Consider the following 20,136-nt stretch of genomic DNA (forward strand, 5'->3'; position numbering starts at 1 on the left):
TACCTGCTGTACCTCTCTGTGCACTGTCTCCGTGCACTGTCTCCGTGCACTGTCTCCGTGCACTCCCTCCGTGCACTGTCTCCGTGCACTGTCTCCGTGCACTCCCTCCGTGCACTGTCTCCGTGCACTCCCTCTCTTAGCTGGCTCAAGGTCTCTTTTGGCTCCTGGGAGTCCCACAGCAGGGGGTCTCTCAGACCTCCTGGCCAGCAGCACAGAGCAGACTACAGACCTGGGAATGATGTCATGGGGGTGGGGGCCGAGGAAGAGCCTACTGGAAACCTGGCAGGGGGGAGTGACTCATGACCACGATGCAGCAGAGTGGTGCGGGTGGGAGGGGGTTACTGCACGAGGGTTATGGGGGTAACAGAGCCATAAAAGCCACATACTTCACACTGAACTAATAAACAAGAACAACATATGCACCACTGAACAACTCCAGCACGGCACAGTTTAGCGATGTCTCCTTATTTAACACACCTGGCGCAGCTCAGCCCAGCAAATGAGAGAGAGAGAGAGACAGAGAGAGAGAGAGAGAGATGGAGAGAGAGAGAGAGAGAGATGGAGAGAGAGAGAGAGAGAGAGAGATGGAGAAGCAAAAGAAAGATTAAGCTTTTTTTTATTGGTCAATCATGGGAAATGATGATACACAGCCAAGAGGAAACTTGAACTGATGGCTGTGGAGTGACAGGAGGGTGGATGGGATGGTTGGGGGTGATTTGGGGGTGACTGGGATGGTTTGGGGTGATTTGGGGGTGACTGGGGTAAAAGGAGCAAACTGACAAAAAGGCAAGTGCAGTGATGGGGGGGGGGGGCACCTTGCAACAGCTGGTCTCAATTAACTACCCAGGGGCCGGGGGGGGGGGGGGGGGGGGGTCCGGGACCACTGGCGCCAGCAAAGGAGCAGCAGGTCAGGGAGGATGAAGATTACAAAAATACTGACAAGCAGTTGGACCCTGTGTGTCTGTGTGTGAGAGAGAGAGAGAGAGAGAGAGAGAGAGAGAGAGAGAGAGAGAGAGAGAGAGAGAGAGAGAGAGAGGGACAGAGAGAGAGAGAGAGAGAGAGAGGGACAGAGAGAGAGAGAGAGAGAGAGAGAGAAAGAGACAGAGAGAAAGAGAGAGAGACAGAGAGAAAGAGAGAGAGAGAGGGAGAGACAGAGAGAGAGAGACAGAGAGAAAGAGAGAGAGAGGGAGAGACAGAGAGAAAGAGAGAGAGACAGAGAGAAAGAGAGAGAGGGAGAGACAGAGAGAGAGAGAGGGAGAGACAGAGAGAGAGAAAGAGACAGAGAGAGGGAGAGACAGAGAGAGAGAAAGAGACACAGAGAGAGGGAGAGAGAGAGAGAGAGAGAGAGAGAGAGAGAGAGAGAGAGAGAAAGAGAATGTATGGAGGTTTGCTTTGCTGATTCAGTAATACAGGATGTTTGGGAGGCAGCAGGGCAGCCTTTTAACTGAACTTCCTGTAGATGTTCCCAGTCTACCAACAAAACCCAGACAGAGAGAGAGAGAGAGAGAGAGAGAGAGAGAGAGAGAGAGAGAGAGAGAGAGAGAGAGAGAGAGAGAGAGAGAGAGAAGGAGTGTAAGGGGGGGGGGGGTGCCGAGTGAGGAGAGAGAGAGAGAGAAGGAGACAGAGAAAGAGAAATAGAGAAAATGACTGGACAAAGTGGTGGAAGATATCTCACGACACCCAGAGTAAACGCTGTGTTTATATCGGACTGCCTCCTGTCTGATTGGACACACCCACGTGTCGCCATTACCAGTACGCTGCCATAGAAGAGAACGCGCTGTGCGCTGAGACGGCCAAACAGCGCCCTCTGCTGGGCACTCCAATTACGGCCAGGGGAGAGACCTGGAGATGAGGAACTATAGCAGGCTTACATACCGGCTTATAGAGAGGAAGGAAAAGGAGTGGACCAAACAAACAAACAAACAAATAAACAATTAATACGCTGAATAAACTTCAGAATACTGAATGCCAACCTAATAGACTGGATGTCATACAAACACACACACACACACACACACACACACACACACACACACACACACACACACACACACACATATATATACGCACACACACAAACGAACACCTAGACAGATCAAAAGACAACAGTAGTGTGCGTCTGTGTATGTTTGGAGAGGACTTGAATTAAAGTAGAGATTAAACATCCCTTCTCCTTATCCCTGCCTCTGATTAACACACACACACAATGTACTTTGTATAAGCAAACCTGAGAATACTGAATCAAATGGGCAAATGTTGTGTGACTACTGACTGACTGTTAACAGTGAGACGTGAGCAAGGTCTCACACGTGCAGGACAGACACTCCAAATAATAGTTTTGTTTTTAAGATGTTCCTCTTGCTTTCAACGGAATCCGCATGTCCAGGTCACTGTGCACCCGATGAAACGCAGTGATCGTTATTTGTGCTTTAACAGCGAGATCTGGTGGCTGACCATGATGGTTCACTTAGCTGTACACGTAACAGGGTTAGAGACAGCGAGTCTAGCGGTGATGTTTTAGATTCACATGCAATACGGGAAAAATACTATTAGGTACCAAAAATCAATTCTGCAAGTAATTACATTATTATCCATCTGGGCTGAATTTCCCCAAAACACTGTAAAACAAAGATCATCTCAAAATGGTAGAGCGACTATTACACTGAACACTCCGTCTCGTTTAAACTGTTCTTAACACTACGACTTTCCTAGTCATTCATCACAGGTTATACTGTCATTTCATATGAGGAGATATACAGAAGGCCTGCTCACAGCTGATCCACTATAAACTAGGATAAACATCAACTTGAAACCAAAACACATTTTCCTGTTCAATTTTATTGGAGCCATTTTCAAACGTTTTTAAAACTGTACTCCCACACTCGTTTTGGCATGAATTGATGTTTCCCCTGACACAGTAACAAAAATTATGTGTCAATGTCAGTGAAGCTGTAAAGTGATTTTTGATTTGTTAGCGAGGTCCGGCTGTTGAGCTCAAGACGGCACGTTGGCGGCCCCTAGAGGTGGTTTGGGGGAATGGCTTGATAATATGGCGATATCAGGTCGAAATTCTCCAGCCTTATACAGAAAGCAGCAGAAATGCAGGTTTAAAATACTGAACAGGATTTCTCACAATAACAGTGTATGTTAGCCCTGCAAATTATACATGTGAATCTACTCAGACTAAGTAATCATTCATAAAATGACCTTCTCCATAAATTTGTAATTCTAATCAGTAATGTTTGATTATAGTAAAGTACATTAACAGTCTAAACATTAAAACTAGAGATCACAATTTTAAGATATCACCAAACAGGAGTATATCCTGTGGCTTCATAGTAACATAAAAAACCAAAAATGGTAAAAAAAAAAAAGATCAAAAAAGGTGTATAGATTTTACTCTTTTCATAGACCTTCCACTGACATGATTACTGTAGCTTGTTAAAGCTATGCCTAGCCCTCACCACTCCATGAGGTCAAAATGTCAGATATTCAATCAAAGTTTATTTATATAGTGCTTTTTACAACAGCTGTTGTCCCAAAGTAGCACAAGTCTGGGTCCACATGTCTGACTATAGTAAGGAAAAACCTCCAGACACAAAAACTCAAAAAGAGAGATGCATCGTCCTCTGGTCACTGAGCCCCATGAGTTATTCCACATTCACAGTGCACTACTGCATTCCACAGTAACACGCCAAGGACAGATATATGTATATGAAAAAAACACACACCTCCCAATAACTCCCAACGGTTGTCTGAGAAACAAAGGTCTGTCTTGTTTCGATGTTACAATAGTGATGTAGAGAACAGCTTCGTGTAGAAAACATTTTCAAACCGTCCTACATTATAACAGAAACAAACCTCAGACAGGCTGATACAGAGACTGCAATGTTCCAGTTGTGAGAGAATCCTGAAAACTCCTTTAATTCTACTTCAGAAGTACATTCACAAAGTTTACGAGACATGTCATGTTCACAAGAGACATGTGCGTGTATGGCTCGACACAGTAGATAAATGCTAATTCATTGATTATAATGTATAATTTTGTTACCTTACACAAAAACATTAAATGAAATCATTCCTAGTACCCATGTAAACCTCTCACCTACTTCATGCAATAATAATTCAGCCCACATGAAGCTCTCTGAACCTGAGTGAAATCTTTTATCAGACTTCAAGTTAAAACAATTGCACAAATGCTGTTTGAATAAACAGAAAATGTATCCTTAAAAACGTATATTAGTCTTGTGCAGTGATGCTGTATTTGAGCTGAGGTTCAGCATGTGAGGTTAGGGTTAAGCCTAACCCAGGCCATCACAAGGTCTCGGTGGAAGCACCAGCTCAAGGACACGACCAGGACAGGAGGTGGAGACTGTCGGCAATCAGCCAGTAGAAATACACACAGTCTGTCTCTACAGCTCGCTGGACGGTTGTCTCAGCTTCTCACTAAAAAAAGAACTTTCCCCAAAGATGACTCCTAGCAGTTTCAACTTCTCTACATCTGGTTCAAAATTCATCTACCATCCAGGTGTATGTTCTTGTCTTGAGATGTAGCATAATGAAACATTCAGATCACTGTCCCATTTCACTAACACCTGCCACCTTCCAGAACTTGTGAAGGGTTTACATCATGAATCTGTAATTCAAACCAACATCCAATCTGTTCCAGGGAATCCAGAGGCAACATTCAACATCTGTGTGGCGATTGTTAGGATGAAACTTTAGTCTTTACTTTATGGACTTGTTTTCTAGATGCGTTCCTGAACCGCTAGGAGGGCGTTCTAGGTGTGATCCGGAACTGCTAGGAGGGCGTTCTAGATGTGATCCAGAACCGCTAGGAGGGCGTTCTAGATGTGATCCAGAACCGTTAGGTGGGCGTTCTAGATGTGATCCGGAACCGTTAGGAGGGCGTTCTAGATGTGATCCGGAACCGTTAGGAGGGCGGCCTAGCTGTGATCCGGAACCGTTAGGAGGGCGTCCATGGGGTCTCTGTCCACACTGACATTCTGGAACATCAGAAGATATTCAGAAAAATAAATTTTCCAATAATACTCTACTCCATCTTTCTGAAACACTTGCATTTCCATAAAAGTACAGTTTCTTTCCACATAAATTTACAGATTAAAGTAACCAAACAGTCTCTGCCAGATGACCACATTACAGGCATCTCTCTGCATGAGTTACAGACATGACCTGGCATGACAAACGTTTGGTGCATACATACAAAAAACCCCATAATTGTCACGAAACACAACGTGCATGAACGTATAAGTGAGGTCCGTAATCAGGCGCCTTTCTGCTTCTGAAATGGAACGGAAATAGTCGGAAATCATTCAAATCATACCCAACACGTGCAACAAATTTCACAAGTCTCAGTGATATTTCAATAACAAAAAAAATCAACCCTAACATTTTCTAATGACATTTTATTAGTAAATGCAACCGCGAATAGCAATTAGAAGATCCAAGCGCTGCTAAAATATCAGGAATGTCAGTCTGCCAATCAACAAAACATCATAAATAAACTAGTAAAATAATCCGTCAGTTGTGAAATGCTGCGTTTTCCTACACTATTAAGGCAGAGCCGAGTTGCTTGAAACTTCCAGAGAACAGATAAACCCTACAACGTAAAAACCAGGATCCATGTGTGGCGTCTTAACCAGTTATGTAATGTCTATTTTCTCCACTAGAGGTCCTGTACACATGCTGGACAAGTCCAGACTAACCCTGGAAGTCCCCACATTCCTGTCGTAGGTGCTGGACGAGGCACGTCTTTGTCTGTCGTTGTGGGTATTTTACGCAGGTATTGGTCAGGTATGTCTGCCTTGGTCCAAAATAAATGAATACAAAACTAAGATTATAGCCAGCCATTTTTAAACAGAAAGATTTAAACAAAAAAAAAAAAACATTTACTTCCATTTCAGAAGGTGTTTATTCTGAGGAACTGACATCTCAGTCGAGAAAAATATCTAATTTATCTAAGAGTAAATGATCATCCTTAAATGTTTGTTGTGTGGTTGTGAGTGTGGGAAAGTCACAAATTAGCTACTTGTACTAGAAATGAGAGATTTTGGATAAGAGATTGCTAATTTGTGTAAATGTCCCCAGGTGAGTGCTGTCAGGTAGTAACATCCAACCGAATGGCCATGGTACCTGTAAACTAAGCTTGTTCAAGCCCAGCTCAGGTAAGCAGGGGACCTTGTTGGGGGCAGGGCTGGCCATAGGCTGCGCGCGGCCGTGTCGCGGCTGAGTTCCTTTACTCTGGTGGATGTTTGAAGTCTGAACAAACGCACCAGTCACTTTAGGTTTGATCAATATGCCATGGTTCAGAAACTGAAAACATTTATTTTAGCATTCACTGGAATTAATCATTTGTTTTAAATTGGAAAAAAAGTGTTCAGGCTGCCTTCAATTTTTTTTAAATGAATGTCCAATAGTAAGATAGCAGAATAATAACAATCTTTGAAGTTCAATTAACTTACATTTTAAGACAGACTGGACATTTTCTTTAGTTAAAACAAAATCTTTCTTTTTGTGTAAACGCCACAGTGGCCATCTGTTCATCAGGGAACATGGTTCATGTGCTGCCTGTCGATGGCTAAAGGTGTCACCAGTGAGAAGCTCTGTGGCACCAGTGAGAAGCTCTGTGTGTGGTCAGTTGTGAGACTGATGGGTATCCAGTTTATTTATGACTCTCTACTCAAGTTCCACAGTCAGTCACACACACACACTAAACCATATAGGTGTCCCGCCGAACTCCACCCACACCCACACCCACAAGTCTGGGCACCCCTGGTCAGAATATATGTTACTGTGAACAGACTTCATTGAATTTGTTCTTCCCTCTACCTGTGAAATGTTCCCCGTGCCGTTGGCTGCAACACAACCCCAAAGCATGACTGATCCCCCCCCCATGCTTAATGGTTGGAGAGGTGTTCTTATCATGAAATTCTGTGCCCTTTTTTCTCCAAACATACATTTGCTCATTGCAGCCAAATAGTTCTATTTTAACCTCATCGGTCCACAGGACTTGTTTCCAAAATGCATCAGGTTTCTTTAGATGTTCTTTTGCAAACTTCTGACGCTGAATTTTGTGGCGAGGATGCAGGACAGGTTTTATTCTGATGCCTCTTCCATGAAGGCCATATTTGTGCAGGTGTTGCTAAACAGCAGAACAATGTACCACAACTCCAGAGTCTGCTAAATCTTCCTGAAGGTCTTATGCAGTCAAGCGGGGGTTCTGATTTGCCTTTCTAGCTATCCTACGACCAGTTGTCTCAAATGTTTCTTGGTCTTCACGACCTTATCTTGACCTCTACTGTTCCTGTTAACTACCATTTCTTAGTTACATTTCGAACTGAGGAAATGGCAGCCTGAAAACGCAAGGCTATCTTCTTATAGCCTTCTCCTGCTTTGTGGGCTTCAACTATTTTCATTTTCAGAGTGCTATGCAGCTGCTTAGAAGAACCCATGGCTGCTGGTTTTTGGGACAAGGTTAGAGGAGTCTGGGCGATTATAAAGCTTTGAAATTTGCATCACCTGGGCTTTCCTAACAATGATTGTGAACAAGCCATAGCCCTAACAGGCTAATTAAGGTCTGAGACCTCAGGCAAAGTTATCTGGGTGTTCAACTCTCCTAGGGTTCCCATACTTTTACAAGGTACTCCTTCCTTTTCTTACTGCAAAATTGCACAAAACCAAAATAATACACGGATATTGCTTAAAATGTTGAAAAAAGTGTGTTTCAGCTTTATGCCTTTTGGAGATCATTTCATCTTCAACTTGCTTAACTGTTCACAGTAATATGTATTTTGACCAGGGGTGCCCGAACTTTTGCATGCCACTGTACACACACACACGCGCGCGCGCACACAGAGCAAAATCTGAATTAAGTAATTAGGTTCTGCACTGCAGAATTACCTCCCTGCATTGCTGAATTATCAGTGTTCGTTTGTGTCTAGCTGTAGGTATTAATTCAGTGATGGGCTGAGTGTCAAATTACAAAACAAACCAGGGACACAATACTGCAGCAAAGACTGTAATAAATACTACATCACTACTAACACTGTAGCACTGCAGCAATGTATTAAATACCACATCACTAGCAATACTGCAGCAAACACTATTAAATACATCACTACTAACACTGTAGCACTGCAGCAATGTATTAAATACCACATCACTAGCAATACTGCAGCAAACACTATTAAAAACTACATCACTACTAACACTGTAGCACTGCAGCAATATAAATACCACATAACTAGCAATACTGCAGCAAACACTATTAAATACTACATCATTACTAACACTGCAGCAAACACTGTAATAAATACTACCTCACTACCAACACTTCAGCAAAATCTAATATTACACCACTACAGCAAACACTGTAATAAATACTACATCACTACTAAAACATCAGCAAACACTGTAATAAATATTACATTACTACTAAAACTGCAGCAATCACTACTAAACTCCATTTACATGCAGGGTCACAACCTCATCAACACCGAGCAGCACAAACGTCATGAACTCATCATGCATACTGTTCCATAACTGCTTCCATGATACTTGGGCTACAAAGTAAAATGGTGTCAACTTGAAATGACCACATTTCACATAAATGAGGAGTAATAACAGGAGTCACATAAGGAGCCGAATTATAGTGTGGTGGAGGTAGCAGCGCTCCAGAACACTGGACTTCCCAAAACAGGCCTGTCTCTGTGTGTGTCTGTGCGTGTGTGTTCACACTCACCACAGGCCTGTCTCTGTGTGTGTCTGTGCGTGTGTGTTCACACTCACCACAGGCCTGTCTCTGTGTGTGTCTGTGCGTGTGTGTTCACACTCACCACAGGCCTGTCTCTGTGTGTGTCTGTGCGTGTGTGTTCACACTCACCACAGGCCTGTCTCTGTGTGTGTCTGTGCGTGTGTGTTCACACTCACCACAGGCCTGTCTCTGTGTGTGTCTGTGCGTGTGTGTTCACACTCACCACAGGCCTGTCTCTGTGTGTGTCTGTGCGTGTGTGTTCACACTCACCACAGGCCTGTCTCTGTGTGTGTCTGTGCGTGTGTGTTCACACTCACCACAGGCCTGTCTCTGTGTGTGTCTGTGCGTGTGTGTTCACACTCACCACAGGCCTGTCTCTGTGTGTGTCTGTGCATGTGTGTTCACACTCACCACAGGCCTGTCTCTGTGTGTGTCTGTGCGTGTGTGTTCACACTCACCACAGGCCTGTCTCTGTGTGTGTCTGTGCATGTGTGTTCACACTCACCACAGGCCTGTCTCTGTGTGTGTCTGTGCGTGTGTGTTCACACTCACCACAGGCCTGTCTCTGTGTGTGTTAACAGCCTCAACGTTCAGGAAAACGGACTCAACCTTACAGCCTGCAAAACAAAGACAAGCAAGGGAAAAGTCAGAGAATCAAAGGGAGGGAAGAGAGAGAGAAGGAGAGATTAGGAACTGCATATGGACAGTTGGCGAGAGAGTTTACAAAAAGCAGCAGTTCAGTAATTTGCTTTGAAGGAAATGAATGCAAGAATCTCACCGTAGGCTACAGGTGTGAGTTTCAGTACAGTGTGCAGAGGACACTTCAGGTATGGGAGCTCGTCTGGGGTAGGAGAGAGAGAGAGAGAGAGAGAGAGAGAGAGACCGTGCACGATCAACCACGAACACACACCTCCAACTGCCAGAGAGCACACTGCTTCCCGGGGGGCAATTTAAACTCATCGCTGTTGAAAGCTCACCAAAGACTTTAACTTAAGGTACCCGCGGGACAATGCAGGTCTCCGAACGCCCAACCTCTGCCGTTTCTGGACGAGCGCAGGAACACGGAATGACTGCAGAGCGAATCGGCCTCCGCTAGGTGAACTCTGGACCTCGGGGCCGGCTGACCTGTGCTCCCCTGCACTCACCTGCGCTCTTGTCTAGGAAGTAGGCCAGCAGGCATCTCATCACGGCCTGGTGGCACACGACCAGCACGTTCTCCTGTCTTTCCAACTCCATGATCACGGGTTCCAGTCGGTGCACCAAGTCTTCGTAGGACTGACGGCACACAGAGAACAGCCCTCAGGCCTGCACCCGGGGCATGCAGGTCGACAGTGCAACGACACATTTAGTACACGGTTTTAGTTCAATGCACTGTGCACATTCAATCAATGGTCTACATTTTCATGTATTTATTTACCTATGCTAGCCTACATAACTGTTAAAGGCTTAGGTACACTAAAGGCATTTTGTCTAAACTCATATTTTCCATTTCTGTAATCTTTCGATTTCCCGCATAATTAACATCAATTAAACAAGACACGGCCAATCAAAGAACACTAGAAACATTCAGGCTTCTTATGAAATGGCAGGAGCTAGCTAGCTAATAGTTTGTGGTTCTTCATGTCCATGAACAGATTAGGACACACTTAGATAAACAAATCTCGACAATGGATCAGTGTTATAAAGCTACTCACTGTTGTGCTGTGGTCCTCCTCGTATCTTATTTAACTTCTACAGTTTTATAGCGTATTGGCTTCAGAGTATTTCACTGTGTGTAATAAATGTCAGAACACACTGGCTGTGAATCTAAGATGATCAAATTATGGCCTTAAGGTGGCGCTACTGTTCTTACAGCCACAGGAGTCTAAAATAAGCTACTACATGATGCATCTCTGAACAGTAAATAAAACAATATGGATGGTAAAATTCTGATTGATTATGCTGAGGTCTTCATTAGTACACCTTTCACCTCTCACACCTGACACCTCACCTCTCCCTTTGGGTAGCGGTAGCGGTACTTGTCTTGGTCTCGAAGTGCAAACTCTTCAGGATAGTGTTCCTGAATCTCCTCATATGTCATCTCCTCACATACACCCTACAGGAAGAGGAAAAGAGAAAACACACACACACAATAATTTGGTATTTGGGCCAAGTACCTGTTGTTGTAGTATGTGGCGTGTCCGTGACGACTTACCGCATCGATTTCGTTAAGTGCCTTCCATTGCTCGTAGGGAACTCCGACTGCCTCAGCGGTCTGGATGGTCCTCTTCATGTGACTGGTCCAGATCTTCAGGTCCGGAATACACTGGCTCCTAATGTACTTCCCCAGAGCAGCAGCAAACTGGGGGTGGAAAAGACACACACACCCTGCTCACACACCACCACAGATGTGAAAGCACGTGCAGAGTAAACACCAGACACAGTGTGTGAACCCGGCCTTGGTAACCCAGTGCAGAACTGATAATGGTGCTTTAGTTTCCATTACAACAAACCAGAACCACTTTCCACTCTTGTTATTAGATGATTTTATGATTTATCTTGGTTCAAGAGTTTTAAAAGACATGCGGGCCACACTCAAGAGTAGAATGCATCTCTCTGCTTCTCATATCTTACTTACGACTGAGAATAATGCCTCTATAATACTGAATACTGGGGTATATATTAGAACTATAAGCACTGGGCTCTATAATACTGAATACTGGGGTATATATTAAAACTATAAGCACCGGGCTTTATAATACTGAATGCTGGGGTTTATATTAGAACTTTAGCACTGGGCCCTAAAGCATAGCACCAGCATCACAGCAACCTTGTTTCCACGAGACGAGAGGCCCGAGTCCCCCCCGATCCGGCCGAGAAGGTTCAGGTCACTCTCGCCGTGGCGACACAGGTAGATGGTGCGCGGTGTGACGTGGATGTTCATCAGGTAGTACACAATCCTGCTCTGAATGTGGTCCTGCACGCGGTTCACCAAGTACCTGCTTCCCACATTAAAGATCTTGATGTAGGACAGGTTTCTGAAGGAGAGACGGAGACAAAGGGACAGGCCGAGAGACAGACGGGGACATCCATGAGTGCCAGGGAGTGTTTAGATGGAACATACCTGTAAAAATACACAGTGGGTACTGTGGAGAAAAGTATCAATTCTTAAAAACATTGTGTTTAAACCATTGAGAAGGAACGAAGTAAAGGCAACACAGTGGCTGGTACTCAAATACCAGAGCCCAGAACTTAGCAATACAACGACACTTATATTGTTTACATAAACACGTCATTTACAGACTTAAAATGTTTTTTCCAACAGGTGAACATGGGCCAAATGGAGTACTTGAGACATGGTGATACAGAATTCTCCTTGTGTGGAGGTGTAAACCCTGAAGATGTTTGCTGTGTAAAGTCCCAGCTGGAGTGTTGAATCTCACCGGTCACAGTCATCGTCCAGGGGCACATAGGTGACCTTGTAACACTCGATCCTCTTCAGGAAGTCGGCCACTGCCTCGTCTTTGTCGCAGTTAACGTAGTCGGGGCTGCTGAGTTTCACCTGCTGTGGGGGGGACAGTGTAAACAGGGTCAGCTGAGCTGGAGGCTCCAAAAAAACACCAAACAGCTCAAACAACGATGGACCAAGGGGGACCGCAGGCAAAACACAAGCGTCTAGTGTTGACACTAACGTCCTGGGCATTTCTGTGACTCAACACAAACTCGGCACGTCCAGTTTGGGCGCCTAAGTCGCTATGAATGGTCAGTTTCCAAAACTGACGCCATTTCGTGGCATTTTGGGAAACGGTCCTGGGAACGTTCCTGGGAATCCCCGAAAGGGAACTTCACCCTTTCCCCCCCTTTTCCAGCGGTTTGAGACCTCGACCCCTCCTCCGCGGCGTCTCTTGGGCTTCTTGACTTTCTCTCGCTCTCTTCTTTGAAAGGGGGCGCACTCCAGCAGAACGCAGTGCCATTCCGTCCCCGTTTGACATCCCACACTCCCACTTCCTGCACTATGGAAAGAACGCTCCACTCTCGCCAAACGCATGGTCTGCAGCCTACGTGAGAGAAGACCTCGGACCAGAGCTTTTCAAAAATCAAAGGAACAGGAAGTCATTTTATTGCCACGAGACCAATTAAGTACAACAAACTCCAGAGAGACAGATGAACAGAGGATAAAAGGGCCTTACAGCAGGAACAGGAAACTGCCACAGGAAAGAAAACGAGTCTCCAACTCCAACAAAACAGTGCACTAATGATAACTGACGAAAGCTAATGTGCCGTTAATGACAGACGCGGTCAGACAAACACAAAGGGCTTAAATAATGCCCACATACATCATAAGGCACAGGCAGATGCACACCACGTGGGACAGGCGTGGCTAACAGTCAGTACAATAAACGTGATACAAACATGACCAAAACAGAAACACAAGCCATGTGCTAGGTTGTAGGCGACATCAACAAGGGCAGGTTTCAAATTCGGACAATTATTTTCACTCACTCACACACACACACACACACTCACCATCACCACAATTTAAATGTACACATTTTTACTTTGCAATTAAATAGACATTTTCTGTTTAAAGCTCAGTTGCTTGATTCCTGAAGCAAAACTCATCTTTAGAAAATTCTGTGTTTCTGTGTTCGTTACAACCCAACAGGTGCACACCTGCCCACTAGTGTAGTCCGTCGTACAGGTGTGAGGTGGTGCCCCTACTTGGCTGGAAGGAAACCCTGTAGACTCATCAGCTCTTGCTGGGTCGACTACACACATTCTTCTACACACATACACACATACAGTTTGCTCTAATAGCTCAGTGGTGAAGGTACCTGACTAGTAATCAGAAGGTTGCTGGTTCAAGTCCCACTATTGCCAGATTGCCACTGTTGGGGCCCCTGAACAAAACTCTTAACCCTCAATTACTCAAGTTGTGTTCAGACATAATTGCCGGTTGCTTTGCATAAAAGTGTCAGATAAACGTTGTAAATATAAGAAAGGGGTTGTTTTCCTTACCTTGATATTTTCAGCAATGATCTCAGGATCGTCACAAATAGACTCCACAAAAAACACCTGAGAGAAGAAGAGCCGGTTTCCTTAAACACGAAGGTGTGGAGTTTACTGAGCGAGTGAACAGAACACCCTCCATCTCAGCTCATAAACTACGCTCACACATGTGCACGACTGACCAACGGACAGCAAGCAAGTGCCATCTCTCCAAACCGGGAATGACAAAACCAACATGTCACGGGAAGTATTTAGACGGGAAAGATCAGCGCTGGGTCAGTAGGGGTCAAATAGTTCCCAGTGTCCCTCACCAGACGTGCGCCTGTGGACTGCTCGTCTGTTTGGTTAGGAGTCTTAAAAACTGGAATGCCACACCAGCAATGACGCTCCTGAGACTCCACCACGCCCGCCTGTTCCTAAAGCCTCCAGAGGTCTTAAGGAATCAGACATTTACGCTCAAACAAATGACTAAATTACTGGAACCATTTTGCTCTGTTAATAAATGTATTACAGTCTTCTCTTAAAATCATGACGTTTGTTCTTCTGAAGGGAGTGGTGCTTCCAGACTTTAGGTCAGTAGGGTCAGCGCGGAGACCATCTACTTTAACTCACTTTGTACCCGTACTCTTTAGCAAAAGACAGGATGACCTCTCTCCGCTCTCGGGTTGTGTTTGTGGCGTCGAACACCTGAGTGCAGAAAAGATGCTGTGATATTGTGGCACTTTGAAGAAAATGGCATAAGACACCACGAGTTTGGAAAGCAGGCATAACAGGACTGATTACTGCTGATAAAGTATCATTTCTGAGACAGTGTAGATTTCTTGGTTATGGTAGAGAATGTCTGTTCTCCAATATAAACACAGCAGGACGTCTATCAGCAGAACATAAACTCAAACTACTGTGAGTTTACAAGTTCATCAGGGTCATTAAGGGTAAATATGAACAATATGATAACTACTAGTGGTTTTCTTTAAGACCTTCAGAACATCAGTAGAAATCTCTTACAAACGATTATGCACAAACAGCATACGACTGAAGGGTGGACATTCAAGAGATGGTGCTGCTAAGAGCCCAGTATTGTTAAAGGATCAATATTACTGATTAGGAGGTGTAGTTAAAAGGATCAATATTACTGATTAGGTGGTTAGTTAAAGATGTCTGTACACTTACTGCGACTTGCCCATGATCTTGAGTGAAGTAGGCAGACACATCCTTCAGCGCGGAAAGAGCACAAGCTCTGAACAGGAAGACGAACAGGAAGACAGACAGGAAGACAGACAGGAAGACAGACCATACTGGATACGTTAGACCCCGGGGGTGCCACACAGTCCTCAGGGGGTTTAAAGGGCTATTATAGTGCATTATGCCAAAGACCCAGTTCTGACCTGAAGGATGAAGATTTCTTACAGGACTTTTAGTTAAGAGCACGTGCACGTTACTTTCACACATCTGAAACAGTTGATCCTCTAGACTAATGAGTAATGAAAATACTTAATGAGGTTTAAACATTGCTTAAATATTTTTATAGCTGTAGATCTCAGTTTAATAGCAGTTATCTTAGCAAAAATAATTACTTTATTTAAATCAATAGAGGACTGTATCAGCTGTACAGACGACAGTATGTCAATTACTTGCGAATTTTCATGGCTTCTTCGTTGTCTGGACGAAAGAACTCAAAATTCGAGTACGATCGAACAGCTTCCCTGCGGTACTGACCGACGTTGAACACTGTTAAAGTGAAAAAAGATAACGAGCATCTTAATAAACAACTTTTCCATTGCATTCAGACTTTTGACTGAACCAACGGTTTTGTAAGTTCATCGAGCACCGTCACAATTAGAATGAAATAAACATCTTACACAGCTGAAAAATCTCTGGTAAACTCTGAGGAGGCATTTACCTTTAGTGGGGACTCCGATCCAGTTGAGGTAACGGGTGAGCTTTTTGGAGATGTACGTCTTTCCTCTGGCTGGGAGCCCCACCAACACGATCATCGTGGGGGAGTTTGTGAACTGCGGCACGGAGGCTGGAATAGAAGAGGCACACGCGCACTGACACGTTGCACCGCAGCCCGGGGAGAAACCCAGCCTCCTGGACACCGGTGTACCAGCACAGATACGACAGTCCCAGTGCTTTGACACAGAAGCATGAGACTGTATTCTATCTGTTGCCATGAATAATTCATCACACTGTGATGTAACTGGGGTGTGTACATGCATGACTGTGTTGGGATGACAGCATACTGACTGACAGGTAAAAATATACAACAGCAGCAAAAATGAAGACTAAAACTAAGGAGTTGGAGGATGACGAATACAAACTGTGCATGCAAATAGATGGAGTAAAGACTCCTCAGTGTTTCTAATAAATATATGTTTGAAGTAATATGGGTGGTAAGTGCAAATAATACATTTATATATAAATATTACAGTCAGAAATCATTTTAGTATAGTAGAAGGTTACCTAAGAAAGATTTCGGACTGACATCCTTCATCAACTCCGCAAGCAAAGTGCTTCTGAAGTTCTACTTTCAAGTCAAATTGATTTATTAAGTTTAATCTCAAATCAGCTTCAAAGGAACCAGGTGTACAGTCCTAGTGATCCGAAAACACCCTCGGGTATTGAAATGGGAGGACCATACTGGGCAACTCTCACACACACACACACACACACACACACACACACGCACACACACGCACACGCACGCACACGCGCACACACACACTCAACCTGATTAATCAAAACTAAGTCACTCAGTCACCAACAAAGGATGACACAATGTACACAGGAGACAGAGTCCAGGACAGGGTCCAGTAGATCAACTGAATTTAGAGTTCAATAGTGAACCCAGCAGTAATGAATTACAACTTACAATTTATTGTACAATGTATAGAAGCCTCTTGGGTCCAGTTGTAAAGCAGGTGGACGTGACAAAGTGACAGCTCATTGTGTACAGCAGGGAGATGTTCCTGAGATGTACGAGGACCAAGAGCCAAACTTGATAAGAACTGATCTGATCAGGCTAACACCGCCCTCTTAGAGATCCCTGCAGAGTGACAAGACTCACTCCAATTGAGCAAAATCTCCATGGTAACGTAGCACTCCAACCTGAAGAGTGCTACATCAGCTTTATGTACACAAAGTGTTCAAGTAAGTGTGTGTGTGTGTGTGTGTGTGTATAAGAGAGAGTCGGCAGTGTTTGCTTCCACCGAGGTTAATGGCCCTGAAGTCACGGTCTAAAGCACACCGCGTGTCAACGCATGTTCCTCTCTTCACCAGAACTCTCGAAACTCACAACAGGAAAATATTTTTCTTTCCAGCCTCTAACAAAAATATGATCAGGATCTTTGCTATTGAAGCACGTCAGCCTTAAACCTAACTGCTCAGTTACACCGATGTCCTGCAAGGATAGAGAGGAAAAGCGAAGGAGGAAGAGAGGGATAAAAAAAGAAATCGAGACACACTTACACCCTCTTCTCCTTTTCAGTTTACTGCTCATCCATGGAACCCAGATCTTTTCCAGGGGATTCTGGGTAAGCCCGCTCGACAGTTGAGCCATTTCCACGACGTTACAAAGCTGTCACAGTGACAGAAAGCAGCAGCCTGCTTGACTGGATGTGTGACTACATGGTGGTGCGAATCTGCCTAGAGTCAAAGTGCATGGACGGTCTTAAAACGCACCACCAATCAGGAGCTGTCGAGTACCGAGGGGAGAACCTCCCCTTTCAGACGACTGACCTGGGTTACCTTCCTCCACTCACAGAGCTAAAACCCCACAGGCGCAACTCCACCCCAGACACTTCACTAACAACACAAGTTCACCACAGACACTAGAGCCAGCAGGAAGCTGTACCTGGGATCTGAGAATTTTGACAGAGCTGAGTAGTAGTAGTAGTAGTAAATGATGTCCATGGTCACGCTGTTTATATAACTCTCTGGCTACAAGTTAGCATCCACCAGTCCAGGTGCAGACAGAAAGCTTAATTAAGTAAGCCTGTATTAGTGCTAATGTATTATGCGTCAGTGTTAATGTATCAGTGCTTATATTGCTTTAAATAACCTCAAACCTAATCAAAACATTTATGCTTTCCCTAATATAGATTTATGCAGTCATTCGCTCACTGATCGATGCAATCATTTAGGCAGTCTTTTGAGAGAGAGAGAGAGATGATACCTAAGAGCTGTCTTCTATTCTACAGCACAACAGCAACACTAACCTCTGGAGGTCGTAACACTCTTTTTAAACCCTAACTTTCAACCCCAGCTGTAAGGAACATGATATACTGAAGAATCACCTGAAGGTGGAGCTCAGCCAAAAACTGTTCCCCATCCCAAGTGTGCCAGACAGCCTGGACTACTCTGTAAGACAACACCTATGTTGAGAAAATAGCACCATGCACAGTGTACTGGTGGTTTTAGCACCTATGCGGTCGAGTGGCTATCTAAGTCAGGAACTTCCTTCCCTCCAGACACCAGCTCCCGAGTTAATCCAGCACTGGAACCACTCACTTTTAGTAACATTTCACACACCTCTCCCAGAATTATGGACTTAAACCATCCTATTGAAGATCATCTGGCTCTAGAAACTCTGGTCGCAGCTGCAGTGCTGAGCCTTTTTAAACGGTCCAGGCAGTTTCTCACGGCTTCCCTCTGTTCTTGGGGTTCTCGGGGAACAGGACGTGGATCCTGTTCAGCTGGTTATTCCTGGATTAGCGGATGGACTAGTTCGACTTAAAGACAGCCATTCAAATACCTGACCGAGGTGCGCACTGTGTACCTCTGACAGGATCACCGCGGTACAGGCGGACGGGGTTACCAAAGCTGACAGTCCGAGCGAGCTACCTAGCCTACCATTTACCCTGACCCAGCACTGACCCAATCCACTGATGCAGAAAGACAATCCCAAGCCTAAAAAATTTTTTTTAAAAGACAAATGCACGGCGCGTGGGAAGATTCACCTCACCTGTGCTCTCGCAGCGCACGCGTTTTCGAATCTGTGCTCTCCTGGCTTCCATTTCCAAGTGCAACAACGTGCAGGAGCAGCTGACACTAAGCCCTGCTTCGCCGCGCGCTGCGTGTAACGGTCTGCCCACAGGGGTCCCGAGCTCGCGCCCCCTCCCTCGGCTTCTCCCCCACAAGGACATCCGATACCGTGGACACTTCAGCTGTGGGCCATTTTGCACGGTCCATGGCTGTTAACAAATCGTCGTTGCGAAAGGAATAACCTGAAGTATCGGACAAACATGTGAGTATTAACATGGGTGTGCGCGCGGGCTAATCCTTTAACGTTACACATATAGCGAGCTGTGCATACACGTGCACGCAGACAGACGCCCAGACCATAGCAGCGCACACCGGCTCCGCACGTGCCGTTACGTCAGGACCGTCGGCCGGTATTTGCAAGCCTTTCGCGCGCAGCGGGAACGACCTCCGTTTAACTGAACGCAAACGGCCCCCGAGCTGCCCGGATACCGGGAAAACTGTGACAGCGACTTCTTAGAAACGCGAGCTATAGTGCGCCTATAAATAACGGGCTACTCACTGTAGGTCACTGCTCCTTTTACGTTATGCGCCAACGTCACTCACCGTGCGGTCGTTGGTACCGGGGCACGGTACCGCCGCCACCGGGGCCCTCCACGATCGCTTGCGTAATCGATGATCCGTTCATTTCTTTAAAAAAAACAACAACCAACCCGTTATTTCTAGACGACAGGCCGTGTACAGGCGGCGAACCGCAGAAAGTGGACGTTGTGTCGAGTCCTGACCAGCGGGGCACCCCGGAGCACCTGCTCGTGGTGACTACAGCCCGAAGTCGCCGTCTCACCTGAGACAGCAGAGCGTGCGCCTGCCTGGCGCTCATGCGTTGGTGTACAGGTAACATCCTCGCGCGCATCAGCTCCTAGCTGAGGAGCCTCTCCAGGCGCGCGTCAGTCCCTCACGTGAACACGCCGCTACACGCGCCAGATCAAAAAAAACAAATCGTCACGTGCGCTGAGGTCACCTGTCGTCTGATATAACTGTCAGCGTTATCAGGGTTTTCCATTCCATTATAAAATCGATCTCTAAAAAAAGGGAGCGTCATAATTGTCGGTAATTAATCTGGCAAATTAGTCGCTGCATTATTAGAAATTAACTAGTTAATGAACGCCACATTAGTTAAATAGCAGCACGAGTCTAGGGCAGAGAGCTGCTCGTGTCCGCGGTCATTCTGCACCTTCCAGTGCAACTACAACCCCAGACGTGTGACACACGTGCAGCGCTCCAGGACGCATTAGCATGACGCACTCATCTGGTCACGAGCACCACCGCGCTTGAGCTCGCGCCTATCCTAATGATCACCGACGGCTCATGTTCCCCGATGCCTCCATCGCTCG

General features: G+C 45.4%; 1 protein-coding gene across 3 annotated transcripts; it reads right to left on the reverse strand.

The window, feature by feature from the left end:
• Positions 1 to 2,818: 2,818 nt before the first annotated feature.
• LOC113586892 (6-phosphofructo-2-kinase/fructose-2,6-bisphosphatase-like) lies at positions 2,819 to 19,675 on the reverse strand. Of its 3 annotated transcripts, none has more exons than XM_035522502.1 (15): positions 19,587 to 19,675; positions 19,349 to 19,432; positions 15,663 to 15,788; positions 15,394 to 15,490; positions 14,933 to 14,999; positions 14,375 to 14,449; positions 13,772 to 13,828; positions 12,196 to 12,317; positions 11,583 to 11,790; positions 10,968 to 11,114; positions 10,764 to 10,868; positions 9,919 to 10,048; positions 9,552 to 9,614; positions 9,326 to 9,390; positions 2,819 to 5,006 (listed from the first exon to the last, which is right to left on the reverse strand). In XM_035522502.1, exons 2-15 carry the CDS (start codon positions 19,428 to 19,430, stop codon positions 4,947 to 4,949), a joined length of 1,404 nt encoding a protein of 467 aa, XP_035378395.1. In that variant the 5' UTR covers positions 19,431 to 19,432; positions 19,587 to 19,675; the 3' UTR covers positions 2,819 to 4,946. The 3 variants fall into 3 exon arrangements, with proteins under 3 accessions (XP_035378395.1, XP_035378394.1, XP_035378393.1); XM_035522501.1 differs by lacking the exons at positions 19,349 to 19,432; positions 19,587 to 19,675 and adding exons at positions 17,231 to 17,339; positions 18,726 to 18,854; XM_035522500.1 differs by lacking the exons at positions 19,349 to 19,432; positions 19,587 to 19,675 and adding an exon at positions 18,726 to 18,853.
• Positions 19,676 to 20,136: the final 461 nt, after the last annotated feature.

Source organism: Electrophorus electricus, chromosome 24 (genome assembly GCF_013358815.1).
Source record: "Electrophorus electricus isolate fEleEle1 chromosome 24, fEleEle1.pri, whole genome shotgun sequence".
Lineage (NCBI taxonomy): Eukaryota > Metazoa > Chordata > Actinopteri > Gymnotiformes > Gymnotidae > Electrophorus > Electrophorus electricus.